Consider the following 20,675-nt stretch of genomic DNA (forward strand, 5'->3'; position numbering starts at 1 on the left):
AGGCGTGGATATAAAGATGAGCCGAATAACTTATCTCTTAGATAATTCATATTTAATATCCAGGTGCTAGCTTCACATAGAACAAGTGTTCAACTGACGAGGTATCCCCTTTCCATTCCCAATAACCTTTTCCCAGGTCAAGTATTGCGTAGAGGGATTATGCCCTCTCCTGGTAAGGAGACATTAACAGTACATTCAACATACCATCCCTGCTAAAAAAAATAAACATTTTATAGTTACTTATAAATGTATAAGTAAATAATTATGAAGCATGTTACCTTCATACAGTTCGTTGTTCGGGGATAAAACATGTCAGTAATCCATTGTTATTTGTAAAAAGGCCGTCCTGCTCCTCTCGTCTCCACCGAACTTCCCCTCAGAGTTCCTCCAGTTTCCCTTATATCCTGTTAGTTTGGCTGCTCAGCCCACCTAAAAAAGATCCTCACCCGTCATTGCCCTGCCATTTCCAACCAATCAGAGCGCTTGGAAATGTGCATATGGACACTGCACCCGCCCACTCAGGTCAGAGTGTTATTGTCGTCCGAAGGGAAAAGACGCATGTTTCTGAGGACTTTTTATTGTCGACAGTAACACGAATGTCTGAATGTTGTCTGTGCATCGAAATGTAAGTTGCAGGGTGGTTTATTGGGCTCCCGAGTAGCGCAGCGGTCTAAGGCACTGCTTGAGGCGTCACAACAGACACCCTGGTTCGAATCCAGGCTGTATCACAACCGGTCGTGATTTTGAGTCCCATAGAGCGGCGCACAATTGGCCCAGCACCGGCTGGTGTAGGCCGTCATTATAAATAAGAATTCGTTCTTAACTGACTTGCCTAGTTAAATAAAGGGTTAAATAAACTGGTAATTACCACGAATGACTTAGTTACTTTGATAACTTCCAGACATATGGCTGTTTCTCTTCTTTAATGTTAGAGTTGCCAATATTACTTTGCTTAATGTTTATCGTATGTAGTATTATTCCTACTGCCTGAGTGTTATTGCATTGTTTGCCCAAGTACTTTAATTTTTTTGTTGTTGTATTGGTAAACAGTCTTTTACATGCACAAGCTACTACAGCGTTTTCCAAAGTAGCCTTTATGAAGGAGTTTTGTTCGCCTTGCCATGGATGACCCAGACAGTTCTGGGAGCTTGCTCATGCACAGAGTAATTTACCACCCCTCAGCCTGGAGGATTCTCACACAAAGCTGGATAAAGAGCGCGTGCCATAAATCTTGACCGTTTGTCAATCCAAATAATTGGTTTCTCTTTCTCTCTCATTCACAAGGTGAATGTTTTTTTTTTTTTCAATTTAAAGTTTATTAAGTTTTCTTGTTTTTCAATCAACCAACAAAACACATTCCACATTCACAGATGTGACAGGCTTTAAAAAAATAAAAAATACAAAAATAATAATACTTTTGAAAAAATAAAAATTAAATTAAAATGAATGATAAAGTCAAATAAAAGCATTTATTTTTCTTAATCTATATATTTTCCTTGTTGTTTAAGTTTGTTTATATTGATGCTGTGTTTATAGCCCTTTATAGACATGTTGTAAGTGTAATGCCATTTATTCATGTACATATGTATATTGAATAGTTATAACTATTAACTAATACTGTTTACATGTCTTTGTCTTATACAACAATACGATTCCAAGTAATTCAGATGACCAAAATCATATAAACATCTTCAAAGGAAACAGCTGTGTCTGTGTTTGTTGTGGTGACTGTCAAGAGTACAGTGGTGTTTTAACTGTACAGCCCTATAGAGGGCAGAACCAAACCAATCAGTTATAAGTATATAGCGGGTGAGGGCATTCACAGCCAACTGCTCAGACGGGTGTGGGCATTCACAGCCAACTGCTCAGACGGGTGTGGGCATTCACAGCCAACTGCTCAGACGGGTGAGGGCATTCACAGCCAACTGCTCAGACGGGTGAGGGCATTCACAGCCAACTGCTCAGACGGGTGAGGGCATTCACAGCCAACTGCTCAGACGGGTGAGGGCATTCACAGCCAACTGCTCAGACGGGTGAGGGCATTCACAGCCAACTGCTCAGACGGGTGTGGGCATTCACAGCCAACTGCTCAGACGGGTGAGGGCATTCACAGCCAACTGCTCAGACGGGTGAGGGCATTCACAGCCAACTGCTCAGACGGGTGTGGGCATTCACAGCCAACTGCTCAGACGGGTGAGGGCATTCACAGCCAACTGCTCAGACGGGTGAGGGCATTCACAGCCAACTGCTCAGACGGGTGTGGGCATTCACAGCCAACTGCTCAGACGGGTGTGGGCATTCACAGCCAACTGCTCAGACGGGTGAGGGCATTCACAGCCAACTGCTCAGACGGGTGTGGGCATTCACAGCCAACTGCTCAGACGGGTGGGCATTCACAGCCAACTGCTCAGACGGGTGAGGGCATTCACAGCCAACTGCTCAGACGGGTGAGGGCATTCACAGCCAACTGCTCAGACGGGTGAGGGCATACCAGCCAACTGCTCAGACGGGTGAGGGCATACCAGCCAACTGTTTTTACGTGGTCCTTCCAGCTGGATTTAGTGTTCAACAATTTTACAAGGTCCGTCATTTCTCCGGATTTAGCGACCAATAGTTTTTACAGTTACTAGACAGTGAATAGAATATGCAAACACAGAACACTTTCAGATAAACAGATGAGATTCTTTTTCTCACATGCATACTATATATAAAAAAGTATGTGGACCCCCTTCAAATTAGTGGATGTTTTGGTCAAATGATCCCGGCCTATGCATCAAGATACCATCTCCACCGTAACCTCAAAAAAGGACAAATCAGAACAACAGTTCAGTTCATAAGGCAAATTATTACTACTATCAATATTTTTAATGCACCATTTTTTTTATCACATTCTGCTGAAACAATGTTTCAAATTAGTTTAAAATGCCTTATCACACTGTCAACCTCATCCCAGTCATAGGATCAGTCACGGAGTCAGGAAGTTATGCTGATCATCCAGCAGACCCAATCTGAGGAGATTTATCAAACCAAAACAGAACAAACAACGCAACAATACACTCCTTCATACATCACTCAATACATCCCTACATATCACTCAAGGTGTGTAAACTTCCATCCAAAAAAACTCAAAACAGGTAATTCCCCCCCATCTTGACACATAATTCACCATAGTGACTGTGTAAAAACAACAACACTACAAATTACTACCCTTAATAACGCCATAAAACTTGTACCCATAACTTCATAGTAAACAGACTAGAGACAGGTCTATCCTGCTCGTGGTGCTATTAATTATAAAACTTCTCCGTAATTATCAGCATTACAAATGACCTTCAAATCAGTATTAAATATGACCTTTAAATCATCATCCAATGTCTCTCGGCATTCCAGTGAGGGTGATCAAACCATACTAGAAAGTCAGGACAGAGGTCATTCAAACCCTTCAAATAATTGGTCTGATAGAGAAAATAACACTTATCTAAATAACAGTCAAACATGTCATACATTTCGTATCCCAGATTTACAGTACGCTTCTTCAGTACATTTTTATCAAAATAATTCTCATCAATTCACATTTCATCAATATCCACTATACTACATCTTAATCAGCAACCCAAAGTTGTAACTACAAACAAAACATGATAATAATAATAAGTCCATTGTACTCCCTCAAATCATTAATAATTAGTTTTAATGTACCCCAACGTCTATGTGCGCTTAATTTAGCATGGGCTACCCTTAGACACAATTCACTCCCATAACCATGTACAATCATCCTGGTATCGTTACTAGACCAGTGTCGGCTACCTGCCGCTCCTATGGGACTCTCAATCACGGCCGGATGTGATACAGCCTGGATTTGAACAAGGGACTACGGTGACACCTCTTGTTGCACTGAGATGCTTTAGACCGCTGCGCAACTCGGGAGCCCTAATGCAGTGTTTCATTATGTGGAATCGACCCGTTTTAAAATAAACAATCCCAGAGCGCCTTTCCGGTAATCCTATCAGTTTAACCTGTTGCATTAATTTAGCAAAATATAAAACTGTTGTTTAACAAATGAAGAACCATCAAAAAGTTGGTGCCGTCTTATCAGCTTGATAGTCAATACTTATTTCATGATTTTATTACTGGACACGGTTACACGTAATGGAAACAGATTTTGCAATGCATTAACTTCCTGCTCAAATTCAACTGGTGTTACCTAACTATAAAACCAAGCAACAATAATCAGATTCTGTCAAAGAATGTTTCTCATACCTCTACTTCAAATATCCCACTGTCTACTTTCAACCACAGCGAATCATTTTACAATCTCAAGGCTCAATCTCTCTACTCATCATTTAACCTTGTATTGAAACCTCCGTTTTTCAAATGACTAAATATCGCATCATTAGAGTGCTATAGAAAAAACACTAATAACATATTACCATTCACATACTGTCAACACTCATTAAGTTTACATCAATCCTCCATATCAATATTACTCTATATATGTTTAATACCAACCTCTGCTTTACACTCATTAAACATCTGTTATTTTAATGCCCAAATGTAGAAAATACATCAGCCAATTCTTAATCCATTCAAATCCAAAATCCTTACTTTCCAATTGACTTACTTTCCTTTGTCACCTTCACTAGTCTACATCTCTTCATTTAAACGCAGAAAGCCCTCTAGAATCTCTACGGTACCTCTATCTGTCTTTCCATCTAATGTTTATGTTACCAGGTCATTTTTTAAAATGTCATTATAGTCAAAACTAACAACTTCTACTTTTCACAGGGTGCCCACTTTAATTACTCTGTTATCTCTTCCTTCCTTTCGTCAATTCAATACATCTATTTTAGAATAAAATAAAATAAAGTCTCACGAGTTTAAAACTACTATGGCTTTCCTGAGTCGCATTGTTCTCGAAACCCCCAAATATTTCATATTTTTTCGCCGGTTGTACTTTACCATTTAATGCCTTGTGACCCTGATCTACGACATAGTTTACTAATGTGGCGATGTTTGGCATACGAACTTCTTCGTCTTTTTACACCAATAACAAATACACTATCTTACATATTGTATCAAGACAGAACCCCCAACTCCACACGCATTAGCGATTGTTTAAATGAGGCGTGAAACAAAGTTAAGACTATTTGTAAACAATTCGTGCTACTGCCCCTATGTGCTGCCAGTTTTAAAATGGTACGTAGTATCCATTATCCTTGATTCTCACAAGGATTACTCAACCCCAACCTCTGCTAAGGAGCAGGGTTGATCCAATCTCTGACCTCATAAAATATACTTGAATATTTTTCTTGCCTCACACCCAAGCTAGTGGGCTAGCTTGCTACCTAATGTTACTTCCAGACACAAACAAGAGTATACATCTTCACTCTCCCTTCTACTCACCTAGCAGAGCTGGTCAGGCTTTTCCATGTTTATTCAAAACATTGGTGACTAACTGTGCTGTTGACAATAATTCAAATGACGTTATATCCCTAATGTTTACTGACACTGGCCATATTCAACCGGCATTGAGCATTCGTGAATTCATCAGTTATTCTGCGCTCTGGTACATACAAACCAGTGATCTGAAATCCGAACAAAATAGCCTGAGCAAATTTACCAAATACCCTGTTTAACAATGTCCATTGAGAACAAATTTAGCTAAACTAAGAATGACGTGAATAGTCAAGTCAACAAACGCTGGGTAGTTGAATAGCATATAGTTAATATACTAGCTGGATAAAATGATATACTATGCAGTTCATAAAGATAGCGCAAGCAACACATTTGTAATACTTAGTTAAAACAAATCATGTATATCTTAAGACCAATAAGCATACTACATACTCAAATTACTTCACAAATAGTACGGTTAGTGCGACTACGCTGATAGAACGCTAACATTAATACACTGGTGCGTTGCGCTAATGATTCTTGCTTTATATCATTGTGTCAAGTCACAATTGCAACCCAGAATTTTCCTGTCAGCAGGGAAATGCTACCGAATTTTATCCATGATTAGATTTTTTTTCTTCTCCTCCATATTCGAGCCGAATTGGTATAATGTGCGTGCTCTTCTATTTGTATCTTTATGGCTTAGCTTTAGTGTACATCTCCTATGATGTTGATTCCTGCTCCTCTCTCCTCGCGGTTTTATGAAAAACACAAAATTACGCTTTGTACTACGTTATATAAGTTACGTCGAAATTCCACCTTTATTTTGCTCTAACTTCATGGAAAAAATATTTATTCAATAAATATAGCAACTTATCTCTTACTGCGAAAAAAAAACACATTTTCAGGCCTGAGGGGCAGTTTTCTCTAAATGTATTACCCTGACGGAAAACAAATCACATAAGCATTCAGACAGTCATATAATGCTTTTAACCTTATCTCTATCAAATGATCCATATGTACGTCTACATATGAGTTGTTTAAGTTGCACCTTATTATTTTCCCAGTATTTACTTTATCAAAATTCTAGTAATCGATTATATATCGATTATTATCGATTATTATCATTATTTTTTTTCATGTCTTCACAGAATCAATAATCAACATATCACTCACATGAATTAAATCACTCCGTTTCCAACGATTCTTCATCCATACACTCCCAGCAGAACCCAAACACCTTAGTTTCTCGGACGCTGCCCTATGGGAATAATTCTCAACGATTCTCTAGTCTTCCAGAAATGATAGAATAACATCTAGCACTTAATAATACCACCCTGTGATATTCTATGATGGGCATTGTTGAACGGAACACCAAGATAATGCACCATATCTCATTATCCAAATGTAAGATTAACACTTATTTCTGCCCTCACGCACACACACTCTCATTCACACAGTACTGTTCCCCAAACATACTTCCCTCACACTCTCTCGTATCACATTCACAGAAAACACAAACAAAAACACAGAGGCAGACAAGGAAAACCGGTTAGCGCTGTTTTTAGATTTCAAAACCCTGTCCATATGAACAGGGAAACCCACACCATTATCAAAATATTGCCTAATTAGTGGTCCCACAACGGGGTGTTGTATCCACGCTGGGATATCGCCTACTGTGAGTACTATGGTATAGATTATTTTATGTCTATACAAATGTGCAAAACTACCAACAGAGTACCCGTGTCTTCAATCTAAACCTTGGCTGTCTTCATTGACCTGGGCCAAGGCTTTCGTCTTGGTCAATCACCACATTCTTATCGGCAGACTCAACAGCCTTGGTTTCTCAAATGACTGCCTCGCCTGATTCACCAACTACTTCTCAGATAGAGTTCAGTGTGTCAAATCGGAGGGCCTGTTGTCCAGACCTCCGGCAGTCACAGAGTTCAATTCTCGGGCCGACTCTTTTCTCTGAATACATCAATGATGCCGCTCTTGCTGCTGGTGATTATTTGATACACCTCTACGCAGACGACACCATTCTGTATACTTCTGGCCCTTCTTTGGACACTGTGTTAACAAACCTCCAGACAAGCTTCAATGCCACACAACACTCCTTCCGTGGCCTCCAACTGCTTTTAAATGCAAGTACAACTAAATGCATGCTCTTCAACCGATCGCTGCTCACACCCGCCCGTCTAGCATCACTACTCTGGACGGTTCTGACTTAGAATATGTGGACAACTACAAATACCTAGGTGTCTGGTTAGACTGTAAACTCTCCTTCCAGACTCACATTAAGCATCTCCAATCTAAAATTACATCTAGAATCGGCTTCCTATTCCGCAACAAAGCATCCTTCGCTCATGTTGCCAAACATTTCCTCGTAAAACTGACTATCCTACCAATCCTTGACTTTGGCGATGTCATTTACAAAATAGCCTCCAACACTCTACTCAGTAAATTGGATGTAGTCTATCACAGTGCCATTCGTTTTGTCACCAAAGCCCCATATACTACCCACCACTGCAACCTGTATGCTCTCGTTGGCTGGCCCTCGCTTCATATTCGTCGCCAAACCCACTGGCTCCAGGTCATCTATAAGTCTTTGCTAGGTAAAGCCCCGCCTTATCTCAGCTCACTGGTCACCATAGCAGCACCCACCCATAGCACGCGCTCCAGCAGGTATATTTCACTGGTGATCCCCAAAGCCAACACCTCTTTTGGCCGCCTTTCCTTCCAGTTCTCTGCTGCCAATGACTGGAACGAATTGCAAAAATCACTGAAGCTGGAGTCTTATATCTCCCTCACTAACTTTAAGCTGCCAGAGCAGTTTACTGATCATTGCACCTGTACACAGCCCATCTGTAAATAGCCCACCCAACTACCTCATCCCCATATTGTTATTTATTTTTTTGCTCTTTTGCACTCTTTTGCACCCCAGTATCTCTACTTGCATTCATCTTCTGCACTATTACTCCAGTGTTTAATTGCTAATTGTAATTATTTCGCCACTATGACCTATACATTGCCTTACCTCTCTAATCTTACTACATTTACACACACTGTATATAGAGTTTTGTATTGTGTTATTGACTGTATGTTTGTTTATCCCATGTGTAACTCTTGTGTTGTTTGTGTCGCACTGCTTTGCTTTATCTTGGCCAGGTCGCAGTTATTAATGAGAACGTGTTCTCAACTGGCCTACCTGGTTAAATTAAATAAAAGGTGAGGGGAAAAAATAAAATAATAATAAGTATCAGGAATAAGAAAACACTTACAATAACACCTAACAATAGTAACCCAGGGTATACCCGTTTACCTCATTTATCAAAACACATAACACGTTATAATTAGCCTTCGCCAGGGCCAGTATCTGTTCAGGTGTCACCTGGCGCAGGTCCCTCGTTCCCACAAACCTCGACATCCTACTGTGATCAAGTCAGTACCACGGATTGGACTTTTGGTTGCCCGCAACAGGCTAATTAACAATCATGCCCAAGGATACCTCACTTAAGAGCACTCTTATCAATTCAACTCCAGTCCTGCTAGTTACCTCAGCTGTGGCCCTCTTAAGGAAGACCTCGCTCTGAGCGTACCCTCAACAGGGGCTATTATTTTTTCCTTTTTTAAATATATTTTTTCCTTATAATTTCATCACTTATTGATAGATTGTCCAAGCCTACCTCTCTCAGTACTCTGTCCGCTACATATCAGATCCTAGGCGGGTCCAGCTACTCAATAATGAGCGTGGTTCACACTGAGATCACAATTTCTGATCCCCTATGCACAGTTAACCCAGATCTTCAGGAGAGGTCAACAGGTGAAGTTGCAGGTTACCTCCTCGTCGCCAAAGATGTCATGGAAATTCAGTACTGAGAGAGACTTGGTCTTGGTCATTTCTTCAAACAATCATCTTTATTTAATATTGATTAGTTATTGCAATAATGAGACCGTCAGCCCACCGGTCTTGACTAAATGTTAGGCTGAGAGTCTAGCCTTTACAGACAATGCACAGTTTTTATATAGCTGATACCAAGATTGCTTAGTCCGTAATTTATAGCCTTCCCATAAGCAACCTTGGTAATCTACACAGGATGGTCTTTTACTTAGTTTCCCAGATGCCAGGAAGATGAGAATGAGGCATTGTTCTCAACTCTTCCAGGCTCTCTCTATCTCGAGTCACACACACCACATCTTGTCTATAGAACGCCAGCTTTTAGGTTATCACCACCAACATCAATCAATTGTCAGCTTCAAGCTACAGTTGAAGTCGGAAGTTCAGCTAAGCTACAGTTGAAGTCGAAAGTTTAGCTAAGCTACAGTTGAAGTCGGGAGTCATTAAAACTCATTTTTCAACCACTCCACAAATTTCTCGTTAACAAACTATATTTTTGGCAAGTCGGTTAGGACATCTACTTTGTGCATGACACAAGTAATTTTTCCAACAATTGTTTACAGACAGATTATTTCACTTAATCACAGTTTCAAACTCAAACAATGCCCGAGGTTAAAGTGCACACTGTCAGCTTTAATTTGAGGGTCTTTTCATCCATATCGGTTAACCGTTTAGAAATTACAGCACTTTTTGTATTGGTATTGAGACATCAACGTTTTGGACACCTACTCTTTCCAGGGTTTTTCTTTATTTTTACTATTTTCTACATTGTAGAATAATGGGCAACACCACCATACACACACACACACACACACACACACACACACACACACACACACACACACATTGTGAGCTAAATATTTTAGTGCCCCCCCTTGACAGTGGAGAGACATTTGTTCAGTTTTATGGCGGAAAGAAAATGCTGTTGTTTCAAAGCAAGTTTGCTGTAATTCTACACATTTTGACATGGGACCAAGGGAAATGTTTGCATTTGTTTTTTATTAGATAAAAAAAAAAAACTTTTACCCCCTTTTTTTCGTGTTATCCAATTGGTAGTTAGTCTTGTCTCATCGCTGCAACTCCCGTACGGACTCAGGAGTAGCGAAGGTCGAGAGCCGTGCGTCCTCCGAAACAAATCCCAGCCAAGCCGCACTGCTTTTTGACACAATGCTCTCTTAACCCGGAAGCCAGCCGCACCAATGTATCAGAGGAAACACCATACACCCGGCGAAACGTGTCAGCGTGCATGCGCCCGGCCCGCCACAGCGCGATGGGACAAACCTTCCCCTAACCCGGACGATGTTGGGCCAATTGTGCGCCGCCCCGTGGGTCTCCCGGTCATGGCCGGCTGCGACAGAGCCTGGACTCAAACCAGGATCTCTAGTGGCACAGCTAGCAACTTTGATGCAGTACCTTATATCACTGCGCCACTCGGGAGGCCAGGTTTGCAGTTTTTAATATGATATCGGAGTGAGACTGACTAACAAATTCAATGAGGGGCCCCTTGGCTGGTAATTTGACCATGATTAGTTTAGATAGCTGGCCGCTAAACCAACTTAGGTATCTGAAAAATGTTTTGCTGACATGGGATAATTGACTGACTATCAGTAATTTACATAAGAGAAACTGCTGATGCAAAACTAAATTTCAAAATTGCATCTTGTAAGTTAGAATAGTAGAATATACAGTAAGTTGAGACTGAGTTTCAAAATGTTTTATAAAAATTTATCTGGGGGCCTTCAAAAGCATGCGGGCCGCCAGTTGCCCATCCCTGACCTAGATGAATAGTGAGAAATATCCAGTTTTTGTCAATTCTGACAGTACCACTGCCTATTGGTCATATGACGATATTGATTATTTTGTCTCAACGTGAATGTTTATTTCTACAGAGACACAAAGGCCTACAGATGTACATAAAGGCCTACAGATGTACATAAAGGCCTACAGATGTACACAAAGGCCTACAGATGTACATAAAGGCCTACAGATGTACATAAAGGCCTACAGATGTACATAAAGGCCTACAGATGTACATAAAGGCCTACAAACACCTATAGAGGTATGTTCATGTGCACCTCCACTGCATTTTATATCATACTCACTGTGGCAAGGAGATAGATGACAGAAATTGTTCTGTTATTTCTATTGACTTGGGGGTTACACTTTTTATGTTTTATTGAGTTGAGGTTTCATTTGAAGGAATCAGACACCGAGGGAACAACGCTGTTTGTGAGAACAAGAACAGGTAAAGGTTTTGTTAACATATGTACAGAATGGTAAGCATGAGTTCCTGTGAACTTCAGTCAGAATATGTATGATTTAGTACTTTATCTTTTTCATGTAAACTTGACATGTTGTTAAAAATGTATAGATTCATGCCCCTAGGACATTCTTTACAACAATCCAGTCTGAGGTTCATTGGCCTGAGATGTAGTGGACAGAAATTGGGCCCTACTACATGGTAAATGTGATCTAGACTCCATTTTTTTTAAAGTTGGGTGCTGACACCTTTGTTTTGTGGTTTACATATTAACCCAACTATGACCTTGATACGTGGCCTGAAACTCTAAAAAACAATTCCAAGGAAAAAAACATTTTTGTACAATCTTCCAATACTGGGGACAAAGATGTAAACCCTAGAAGGAGCCAGGTCTGTTCTGTCCAGGGTAAGGTCAGGTGGCCTTCATTTTAATTGTCAGTCCAAGTCATTCGAGCATAACTGGAACTAAATGAGTTTTGTATGACACTGTACCTGGTCTTTGGATGATGGTGCAGGATACAATTGCATTTTTGGAGCAATTATCCTTAAACTGCGGAAACCTACAGATGATCCCATTCCATCCCCATGGAACTAGTGCTTCTGATAATGGTGTACTGTAGATTCTGTTGATACAAGCTGTGCAAAGGACCTTTGAATAACATGGCCTGGACACTGATTTGGAAAAAATTGACTTGTTGTGCGACCATGGATTTGTATAATCCCCGTTCCCCACAAAGGTAATGGTGCAAAGTGAAGGCTATGTCCCGTGTGTGACCCTGATGCATCCCAATAGGACTCCAATTAATAATACACACTTCATGACTTTTCTTACAGTCCTCCATGATTGTATAGTTCCTTTGCTTTTGATGCATATTTTGTACATATTGTATTATATAGTGTTTAGCAGATTATTCACCTAATATAGATTTTGCATTGGTCATGGTTTGTGCTTGTTTTACCAGCCATCAGTGATCAGTCTCTTTGCAAAATGTGAACTGCATGGGTGTGAGTGGGCCAGTTAAGTTGATTTGTATAATGTACCTCCTAATATTTCAGACCTATTATAGACCAAACGCAATGGTTTTCAGTTATAATTCAGAAGAATTTGGCCCCGTTCAAAATAAATTCAACCGGGCCAATTACGTCATATCCGGGGTCATATGTCAACGCACCCTGCTTGCTAAACTAGCAAAACAAAAGGCACAAATAATTAACTAATAATAGTGTTTTTAAAGCATATGTGACATATAATAGTTGGCTCGTAGCAGTATTAATGTATCGTCACAATGTTGTGATGTCTTTATCAAGTGAAAATGATATACCTTTCGTCTGCACAGTATTTCCTCATTGGTAAGTTAGCTGGTTTAGCTACATTTAAGTTTGACAAAATTGTGATATAAATTGGCGTCCTGCTAAATCAAATAGTCCAACTATCACATTGAATCAGCAAACTTGAGTTAACGATGCTAGCAACTGACCACACCAGTAATATAATATAGTTATGTTTAAACAAACGCAAATGCTTTAATCTTGAGTTTTTTTCCTTCCCTTTATTTAACCAGGTAGGCCAGTTGAACAAGTTCTCATTTACAACTGCGACCTGGACAAGATAAAGCAAAGCAGTTCGACAAAAACAACAGAGTTACACATGGAATAAACAAACGTACAGTCAATAACACAATAGAAGAATGTATACAATGGATCCTTCCTTGCCTAACAGTTGCACCACAGAACAATTCATATTTGGTAGCACAATCCCTTAAAATAGTCGGCATGTATAGTAAGCTACAACAATCTATTTTACGACATTAACCTGACAATATGAGAAGAAAAACATTTAAAACAAGGTTGGGGGAGCAGCGGAAGTCATGCGCACATTCAGAAGTTTCAATCTGATGATGGACATAACATCCCCAATGGTTAAATTAACGTTTTATGACGGATTTAGATAAATATTCAGACTTACTTTGTGATTAGTCTAGCGTACTCATCGGATGTTACAGTATTTCGGAGCCGAAATTAATTGCATAACCTACATTTCAGATGTGGGCAAGGTTTGTGTAACAGTACAAATTTAAACCGTCCCCTCGCCCATACCCGGGCGCGAACCAGGGACCTTCTGCACACATCAACAGTCACCCTCGAAGCATCGTTACCCATCGCTCCACAAAAGCCGCGGCCCTTGCAGAGCAAGGGGAACTACTACTTCAAGGTTTCAGAGCAAGTGACGTCACTGATTGAAACGCTATTTAGCGCCCACGCTAACTAAGCTAGCCGTTTCACATCCGTTACATTTGCACAGCTTGGTTTATATATATATATATTTTTAAACACTCTCCTGACTCGAAGTCGAAAGAGGGGTGTTGTCTTAAGTCAGTCGTTGGCGTCCGGCCACCATCTTGTAGGTTTCCACTTATTAGGGGGAGGAAAACACTAAGTTATAATTTGTTTTAATTACAAGTTCCAGTCTGTTTGTGTTATTTTCAACTCCAATGTCATTGTTAAGAGCATGGCATGGCAATTAAGGAGTTGTCAATAGAGAACAAACAGACTGGCCCTTAGCCTATGCATCTTTTTTTGTCTGTTTCAGGTTTTAATTTTCTGCATGTATTTGGAAGCGATTGTGGTCCAGCCGAATACAAAAAGGTTGACGGGCAGTGCTGCCCAATGTGTGGTAAAGGTAATGTTAATTTATGTATGAGCTTTTTCAATGTTGTTGAATTGCATGTTACCAGTAAACAAGGGTCAGGCACATTTCTACAGGTAGCCTACAATATCTCACACACCATAGTATTTCAGGAGGATTTATGCAGTAAATGGGATGCGTTGGCTTTTTCCGAAGATCCATACTAGCGTACTACATGCTTAAACCGCATACTATGTACTCAACGTCGCATACTGTTTAGCACGTACCGTTTAGTAAAAAGTATGCCACAATACAGTAGCGGCTCATGACTGCGTTCCAGTTCCATTCACTTCTCTAAACTCTAGATAATTAGTTATAGGCCTACTCAGCCTACTCAGGCTGGTTATAGGCAGACTATCACACTCAACCTATACCGTAGCCAATAAAGGCCATCTATCCTATTTAAAGAGGACAGAAACAGATCATTTGGTTCCATTTCAACATATTTATTAGTGAAATCAAAGTGCTGTTATATATTAAATCAAATAGCCTAGTACACACATCAAAACTGTTCAAATCAAAAGGTATTGCACAGAAAAACGTGGACAGTCGGGTGCATCCCAAATTCAGAACAGCTGGACAGCAACATGATAAACTAAAGCACTGAGCTTTGGGAACGAGATCAGAATGACCGCTATGGCTTGATCCATAATTTATATAATTCAGAAGGTAGCCTAGATTACAAAACTAAAACAAATCAGAAGGCCTGATTTAACATGACATCAATAACGCAGCCACACCCAGAGTCCCCGGTGCAGAGTCCCCGGTGCAGAGTCCCCGGTGCAGAGTCCCCGGTGCAGCCACACCCAGAGTCCCCGGTGCAGACACATCCAGAAATCAAAAGTTGGTTTAGTATTTAGTTTAAAAGCGCTGACAAAGGCCAAGAGAACAAGAAACATTTTAATGAGAGAACAGAAATCCACTTTGGTAAAAAAAAAAAAAAAAGACCACGATAAAATACTCATGTTAATTTTAAGGAGAACAAAAACTACTTAGCCTACATTTAAACACAACGGCAGAAGCTTCGCTATTCGGCATCTTCCCAATTAAAGGGTCACTTTTCCACATTTTAACATTTATATTTACTATCTCCAGAACCATACCAGTATGTAGTGAAAAAGATAGAAGACCAGGTCCTAAGAAAACAACCCCCTTGGATGTCACCGGGGGCCCCCCCCCCAAAAAAACATAATAATGCAGAGAGCTGTGTTCCATGAACACTGGTTCTGTCCGAATACCAATACTTGTGTCCTAAAAAGTCACCCGTCTGAGTATGCGAAAAACGAACATTTTATAGTATGTGATATTTTTAAAAATCGAGTACACTTTAAATGCACAGATGTCACTCATCTCAGCTTTGACATCTGATCAATTAAATATGGGGATACCCTACTGAAATCAACGAATAGTGGGAAACATGTAAAAACATGTTTTTTAAATTTTTTATAGCAGATACATTTTTAAAAAAATCGAGTATGATTTAACTGCCAGGATGTTATACTCGATGTTCGATGCACACTTTTCCATAATGCATTGGAAGAGGTGGGCTGTGAGTGATAGGCCATAGTTTTCTTCAAGTAGCCAAACCAACAAAACTAGGCTACTTAAATAAAATATGTAACGTCTCTATAAGTTAAGTTGTATCTTCTATGATTAGGCTTGGTGGTCCGGAGAGATTGTACAATAGAGTCCAGCACATCTTGTATACCCTGTATCAGAGGGACCTTCATGAACGAGGCCAATGGTCTAACCAAGTGCTTTCCCTGCAGTCCCTGTGACCCAGGTACATTTACATTTCTTCTAAACCTTCCCATATTTCCTTTTAGCAGTACACATCATACCCTTTTCACTGCTGAGCTGAGTTGTGTGGCACTGGTTTGGTTCTGCATCCACCAACTGGAAAGTACAATGTAAAAAAGATGATATCTAAGTCAGTGTCTTACGTTTCAGGTCACCACAATAGTGTGAAAAGGGTATGAGGGGCCTTCTCATAAGTAGTCCTCTGACTGAAATTAATCTGATATTTTCCAGGACAGGGCCTGTTCACTCAGACAGAGTGCAAACCAACAAGTAACACAGTCTGCGACGTTCTAGATGGATACTACTGTAGAAGCTACTCATCCAACTCTGAGTGTAGCCTTGCAGTAGAACATACACACTGTTCACCGGGACAGAGTACTAAATCACCTGGTAAGTATGAAGTAGAGGCTAAATATCGTACAGGACATTATAATTCTGATAACTGAACATAACGTGGGCTCTAGATAGATGGTGGGTTTTTTCCCTCTGGTTTCTTTTTGAAGTGAAGTCATACCTCAGGTGATTTTTGACTTCTCCAGCACCACAATCGTTAACTTTTGAACATGATAACATGGTTTATTCTCACCATATAGGTACAAAGACAACAGATACCGTGTGTGAGGAGTGTCAGCATGGCTTTTACTCACAACATGGTGTGAACTGCACTGCTTGGACTGAGTAGGTCATCGTTTGTGTACTAGAGTTTCTTGAATTGCTTTATATGTATTTTTTTCTTTAAAAGTAATTGGGATATTGAGGATATTATATTTTACTAAGCATCTCAGTATATACTGAGTATCAATGCTCTGATAGCAATCTATAAATGAAGTTCTGGCAACCAGATTTGGGTTGACAATATAATTACAGGCTGGCTTCAGGGTAAAAACATTTGAATTCATTCACTTTTTGACAACACCCCTTTTGATTTAAATGAAACCTTCCATACATATTCACACATTGTAGAAGTGCTCAGAAAAAGTGGCTTTTTGGACCTGAATGCTAAAACATTCAGGAAGTAAAAGGTGACGTCCATGTCTTCATATCACTGGAAAAGATTAATGGTTGAGATTTAAAAGCTTACAAGCATGGTTTTCAAACTATTTAATAATTTCTTTGAAAAAAAAAAAAAAAAAAAGGTTTGTAATAAAAATCTTATTTTAGGTCATGAGGTTTTTGTGTTGTGCCCACCATCGGTTGAGACACAACATGCTCTTGACTACAGGGTGAGTAATGTTTTGGCTAATAAATGTAGTGAAATAGGAATACAATGGAAATGTCAACTTTCAAATGGTACCACAAAGATGGTTGGAGGTCCACGAATATCTGTTTTTAAATTACACTGTCAATCCTCCACAGGAAATAGAAATATAGATGATGGAATAAACATGACCATTTTAAGTTGACATTTAACTGGGTGAACTGGCCATATTTGTGGTAGTAATTAGTACTCATCACTGCATTCTCTTATCAGAAAGTTGGTTGGCCCTCTTTGATGTCACGTAGGTTGATATCTTTTCCCAGTGATGAAGCCATGGATGTCTCATGGGATGGTGGGGTTTTGCAAAATGGCAACAAAATGTATCACATTTTATCTCCTGAATGTTTTGCCATTTAGGTCCTAAAAATGACTTACTTTGTGACCACTTCTTCCATTGGCAAACAGTACGTAAAGTTTTGTTTAAATCCAAAAGGATGCTGTCAAAAAGTGATTGAATTGAAATGGATTTACCATTAACCCATATAAAACCTGACGTTACAATATGCTGTAGTTGACCTGTCTAGTTAAATACGTGTTTGTGTTGCTTACGCTGCAGTTGTGCAGCAATGGGACGCGTGAAGACTGAAGATGGAAATTCTAGACAAGATGTTATTTGTAACAAAGTGCCACCAAGGATCCATACCACTCTAATAGCTCCAATATTATTATTTGGCCTAACAGTTGCTGCACTGTTTGGTTTCTACCTGGCAAGAGGTTAGTCCTTTGTTTATTTAACTTTATTTCTCTATTTAATGAGTCACTTCTTTAAAGGCATGTCATGTCATGGACTGGGATATGTTTCGTATTGCGTCAGACAACAACATTGACGAATACGCTGATTCGGTGAGCGAGTTCATTAGAACGTGCGTTGAAGATGTCGTTCCCATAGCAACGATTTAAACATTCCCAAACCAGAAACCGTGGATTGATGGCAGCATTCGCGTGAAACTGAAAGCGCAAACCACTGCTTTTAATCAGGGCAAGATGACCGAATACAAACAGTGTAGCTATTCCCTCCGCAAGGCAATCAAACAAGCTAAGTGTCAGTATAGAGACAAAGTAGAATCGCAATTCAACGGCTCAGACACGAGGTATGTGGCAGGGTCTACAGTCAATCACAGATTACAAAAAGAAAACCAGCTCAGGCAGACTAAATAACTTTTTTGCCCGCTTTGAGGACAATACAGTGCCACTGACACGGCCCGCAACCAAAACATGCAGACTCTCCTTCACTGCAGCTGAGGTGAGTAAAACATTTAAACGTGTTAACCCTCGCAAGGCTGCAGGCCCAGACGGCATCCCCAGCTGCGCCCTCAGAGCATGCGCAGACCAGCTGGCTGGTGTGTTTACGGACATATTCAATTGATCCCTATCCCAGTCTGCTGTTCCCACATGCTTCAAGAGGGCCACCATTGTTCCTGTTCCCAAGAAAGCTAAGGTAACTGAGCTAAACGACTACCGCCCCGCAGCACTCACCTCCGTCATCATGAAGTGCTGATAGAGACTAGTCAAGGACCATATCACCTCCACCCTACCTGACACCCTAGACCCACTCCAATTTGCTTACCGCCCAAATAGGTCCACAGACGTTGCGATCTCAACCACAATACAAACTGCCCTAACCCATCTGGACAAGAGGAATACCTATGTGAGAATGCTGTTCATCGACTACAGCTCGGCATTTAACACCATAGTACCCTCCAAACTCGTCATCAAGCTCGAGACCCTGTGCAACTGGGTACTGGACTTCCTGACGAGCCGCCCCCAGGTGGTGAGGGTAGGTAACAACATCTCCACCCCGCTGATGGAACATCGATGGAACAGTAGTGGAGAGGGTAGCAAGTTTTAAGTTCCTCGGCGTACACATCACAGACAAACTGAATTGGTCCACCCACACAGACAGCATCGTGAAGAAGGCGCAGCTGCGCCTCTTCAACCTCAGGAGGCTGAAGAAATTCGGCCTGTCACCAAAAGCACTCACAAACTTCTACAGATGCACAATCGAGAGCATCCTGTCGGGCTGTTTCACCGCCAGGTACGGCAACTGCTCCGCCCACAACCGTAAGGCTAATGGGAATTGATGTAAAATATATCACTAGCCACTTTAAACAATGCTACTTAATATAATGTTTACATACCCTACATTATTTATCTCATATGTATACGTATATACTGTACTCTATATCATCTACTGCATCTTTATGTAATACATGTATCATTAGCCACTTTAAACTATGCCACTTTGTTTACATACTCATCTCATATGTATATACTGTACTCGATACCATCTACTGCATCTTGCCTATGCCGCTTTGTACCATCACTCATTCATATATCTTTATGTACATATTCTTTATCCCTTTACACTTGTGTGTATAAGGTAGTAGTTTTGGAATTGTTAGCTAGATTACTCGTTGGTTATTACTGCATTGTCGGAACTAGAAGCACAAGCATTTCGCTACACTCGCATTAACATCTGCTAACCATGTGTATGTGACAAATAAAATTTGATTTGATTCATTGTCATGTAACCTGCTATTCTAATACATAAACATGTGATTAATGGTGAGTTGTCTTTACCCCAACTAATCTGATTATTCTTGTTGTGTTTTCAGCTAAACGTAAGAAAGGTCAGTCGATATTTATTTTACATTAATACCTTCCTCACCATGTTAACTAGTTTGTTTTGCCTCTATTAATCTGACTATTTCTACTGAACTTTCAGAGTTGCGTGAATCTTCTGAGGTAAGTCATTCTATTTAAACTTTTCTGTTAATTTGAAGTTTTAATATAAACCCTCTTATAACATTGTTATGCAAGCAAATCCATTGTCAAAGTTCGTTTTTCCTGAAAAAATGTTTCTAGTGAGTGAAATTCTGTTGATAGGTAAAGAATCCAATGTTATTGTAATTTAGTCCGTTTTAGTTGCTATAGCGATCCTAACTTGTGTAATACCTCATAGGTTCCTGTGCAAGAAACGGGACATCAAGAAGTAACTACCAGTAACTCCCTGTATGTCATCCATTTGGATTCAATATTTCAGACTATCATAGTAATAACTGAGTAAACAGATTACTTTATACTAGGGCTGGGACGATACCAGTATTATGACAATGAAACAAAACACAAAGCTGATTTAACTTCTTTAGGAAAACAGCCCTAATGTTGGAAACAAACACCATTATGTCATGCAGTCACATGTATTTATATTCCAAGCTTTAACAGACATTATTTTACATACAGAAGGTTTTTAAAGTACCAAAGAGTTTGGCCTGCTTCGTGGTTTAATTTTTGCCATGGACAGAATATTTAAATACTCGTATCGTGCCGGCCCCACTTTATACTATTACTAACTAAATGATTGACTTGTTTGCTTTTT

The 20,675-nt window shown here is 40.0% G+C and overlaps 1 protein-coding gene across 1 annotated transcript in view; it reads left to right on the top strand.

Annotated features, from left to right (window-relative positions):
- The window catches only part of tnr5 (Tumor necrosis factor receptor superfamily member 5), a gene marked incomplete at its 5' end in the record, with an annotated part of 1,066,050 nt that overhangs the window by 96,880 nt on the left and 948,495 nt on the right, over positions 1-20,675 (top strand). The window contains 2 exon segments of the mRNA NM_001165184.1: positions 16,632-16,716; positions 17,853-17,987. Of these exon segments, the coding sequence (NP_001158656.1) occupies positions 16,632-16,716; positions 17,853-17,987 (220 nt within the window).

Source organism: Oncorhynchus mykiss, chromosome 9 (genome assembly GCF_013265735.2).
Source record: "Oncorhynchus mykiss isolate Arlee chromosome 9, USDA_OmykA_1.1, whole genome shotgun sequence".
NCBI classification, from domain to species: Eukaryota; Metazoa; Chordata; class Actinopteri; order Salmoniformes; family Salmonidae; genus Oncorhynchus; species Oncorhynchus mykiss.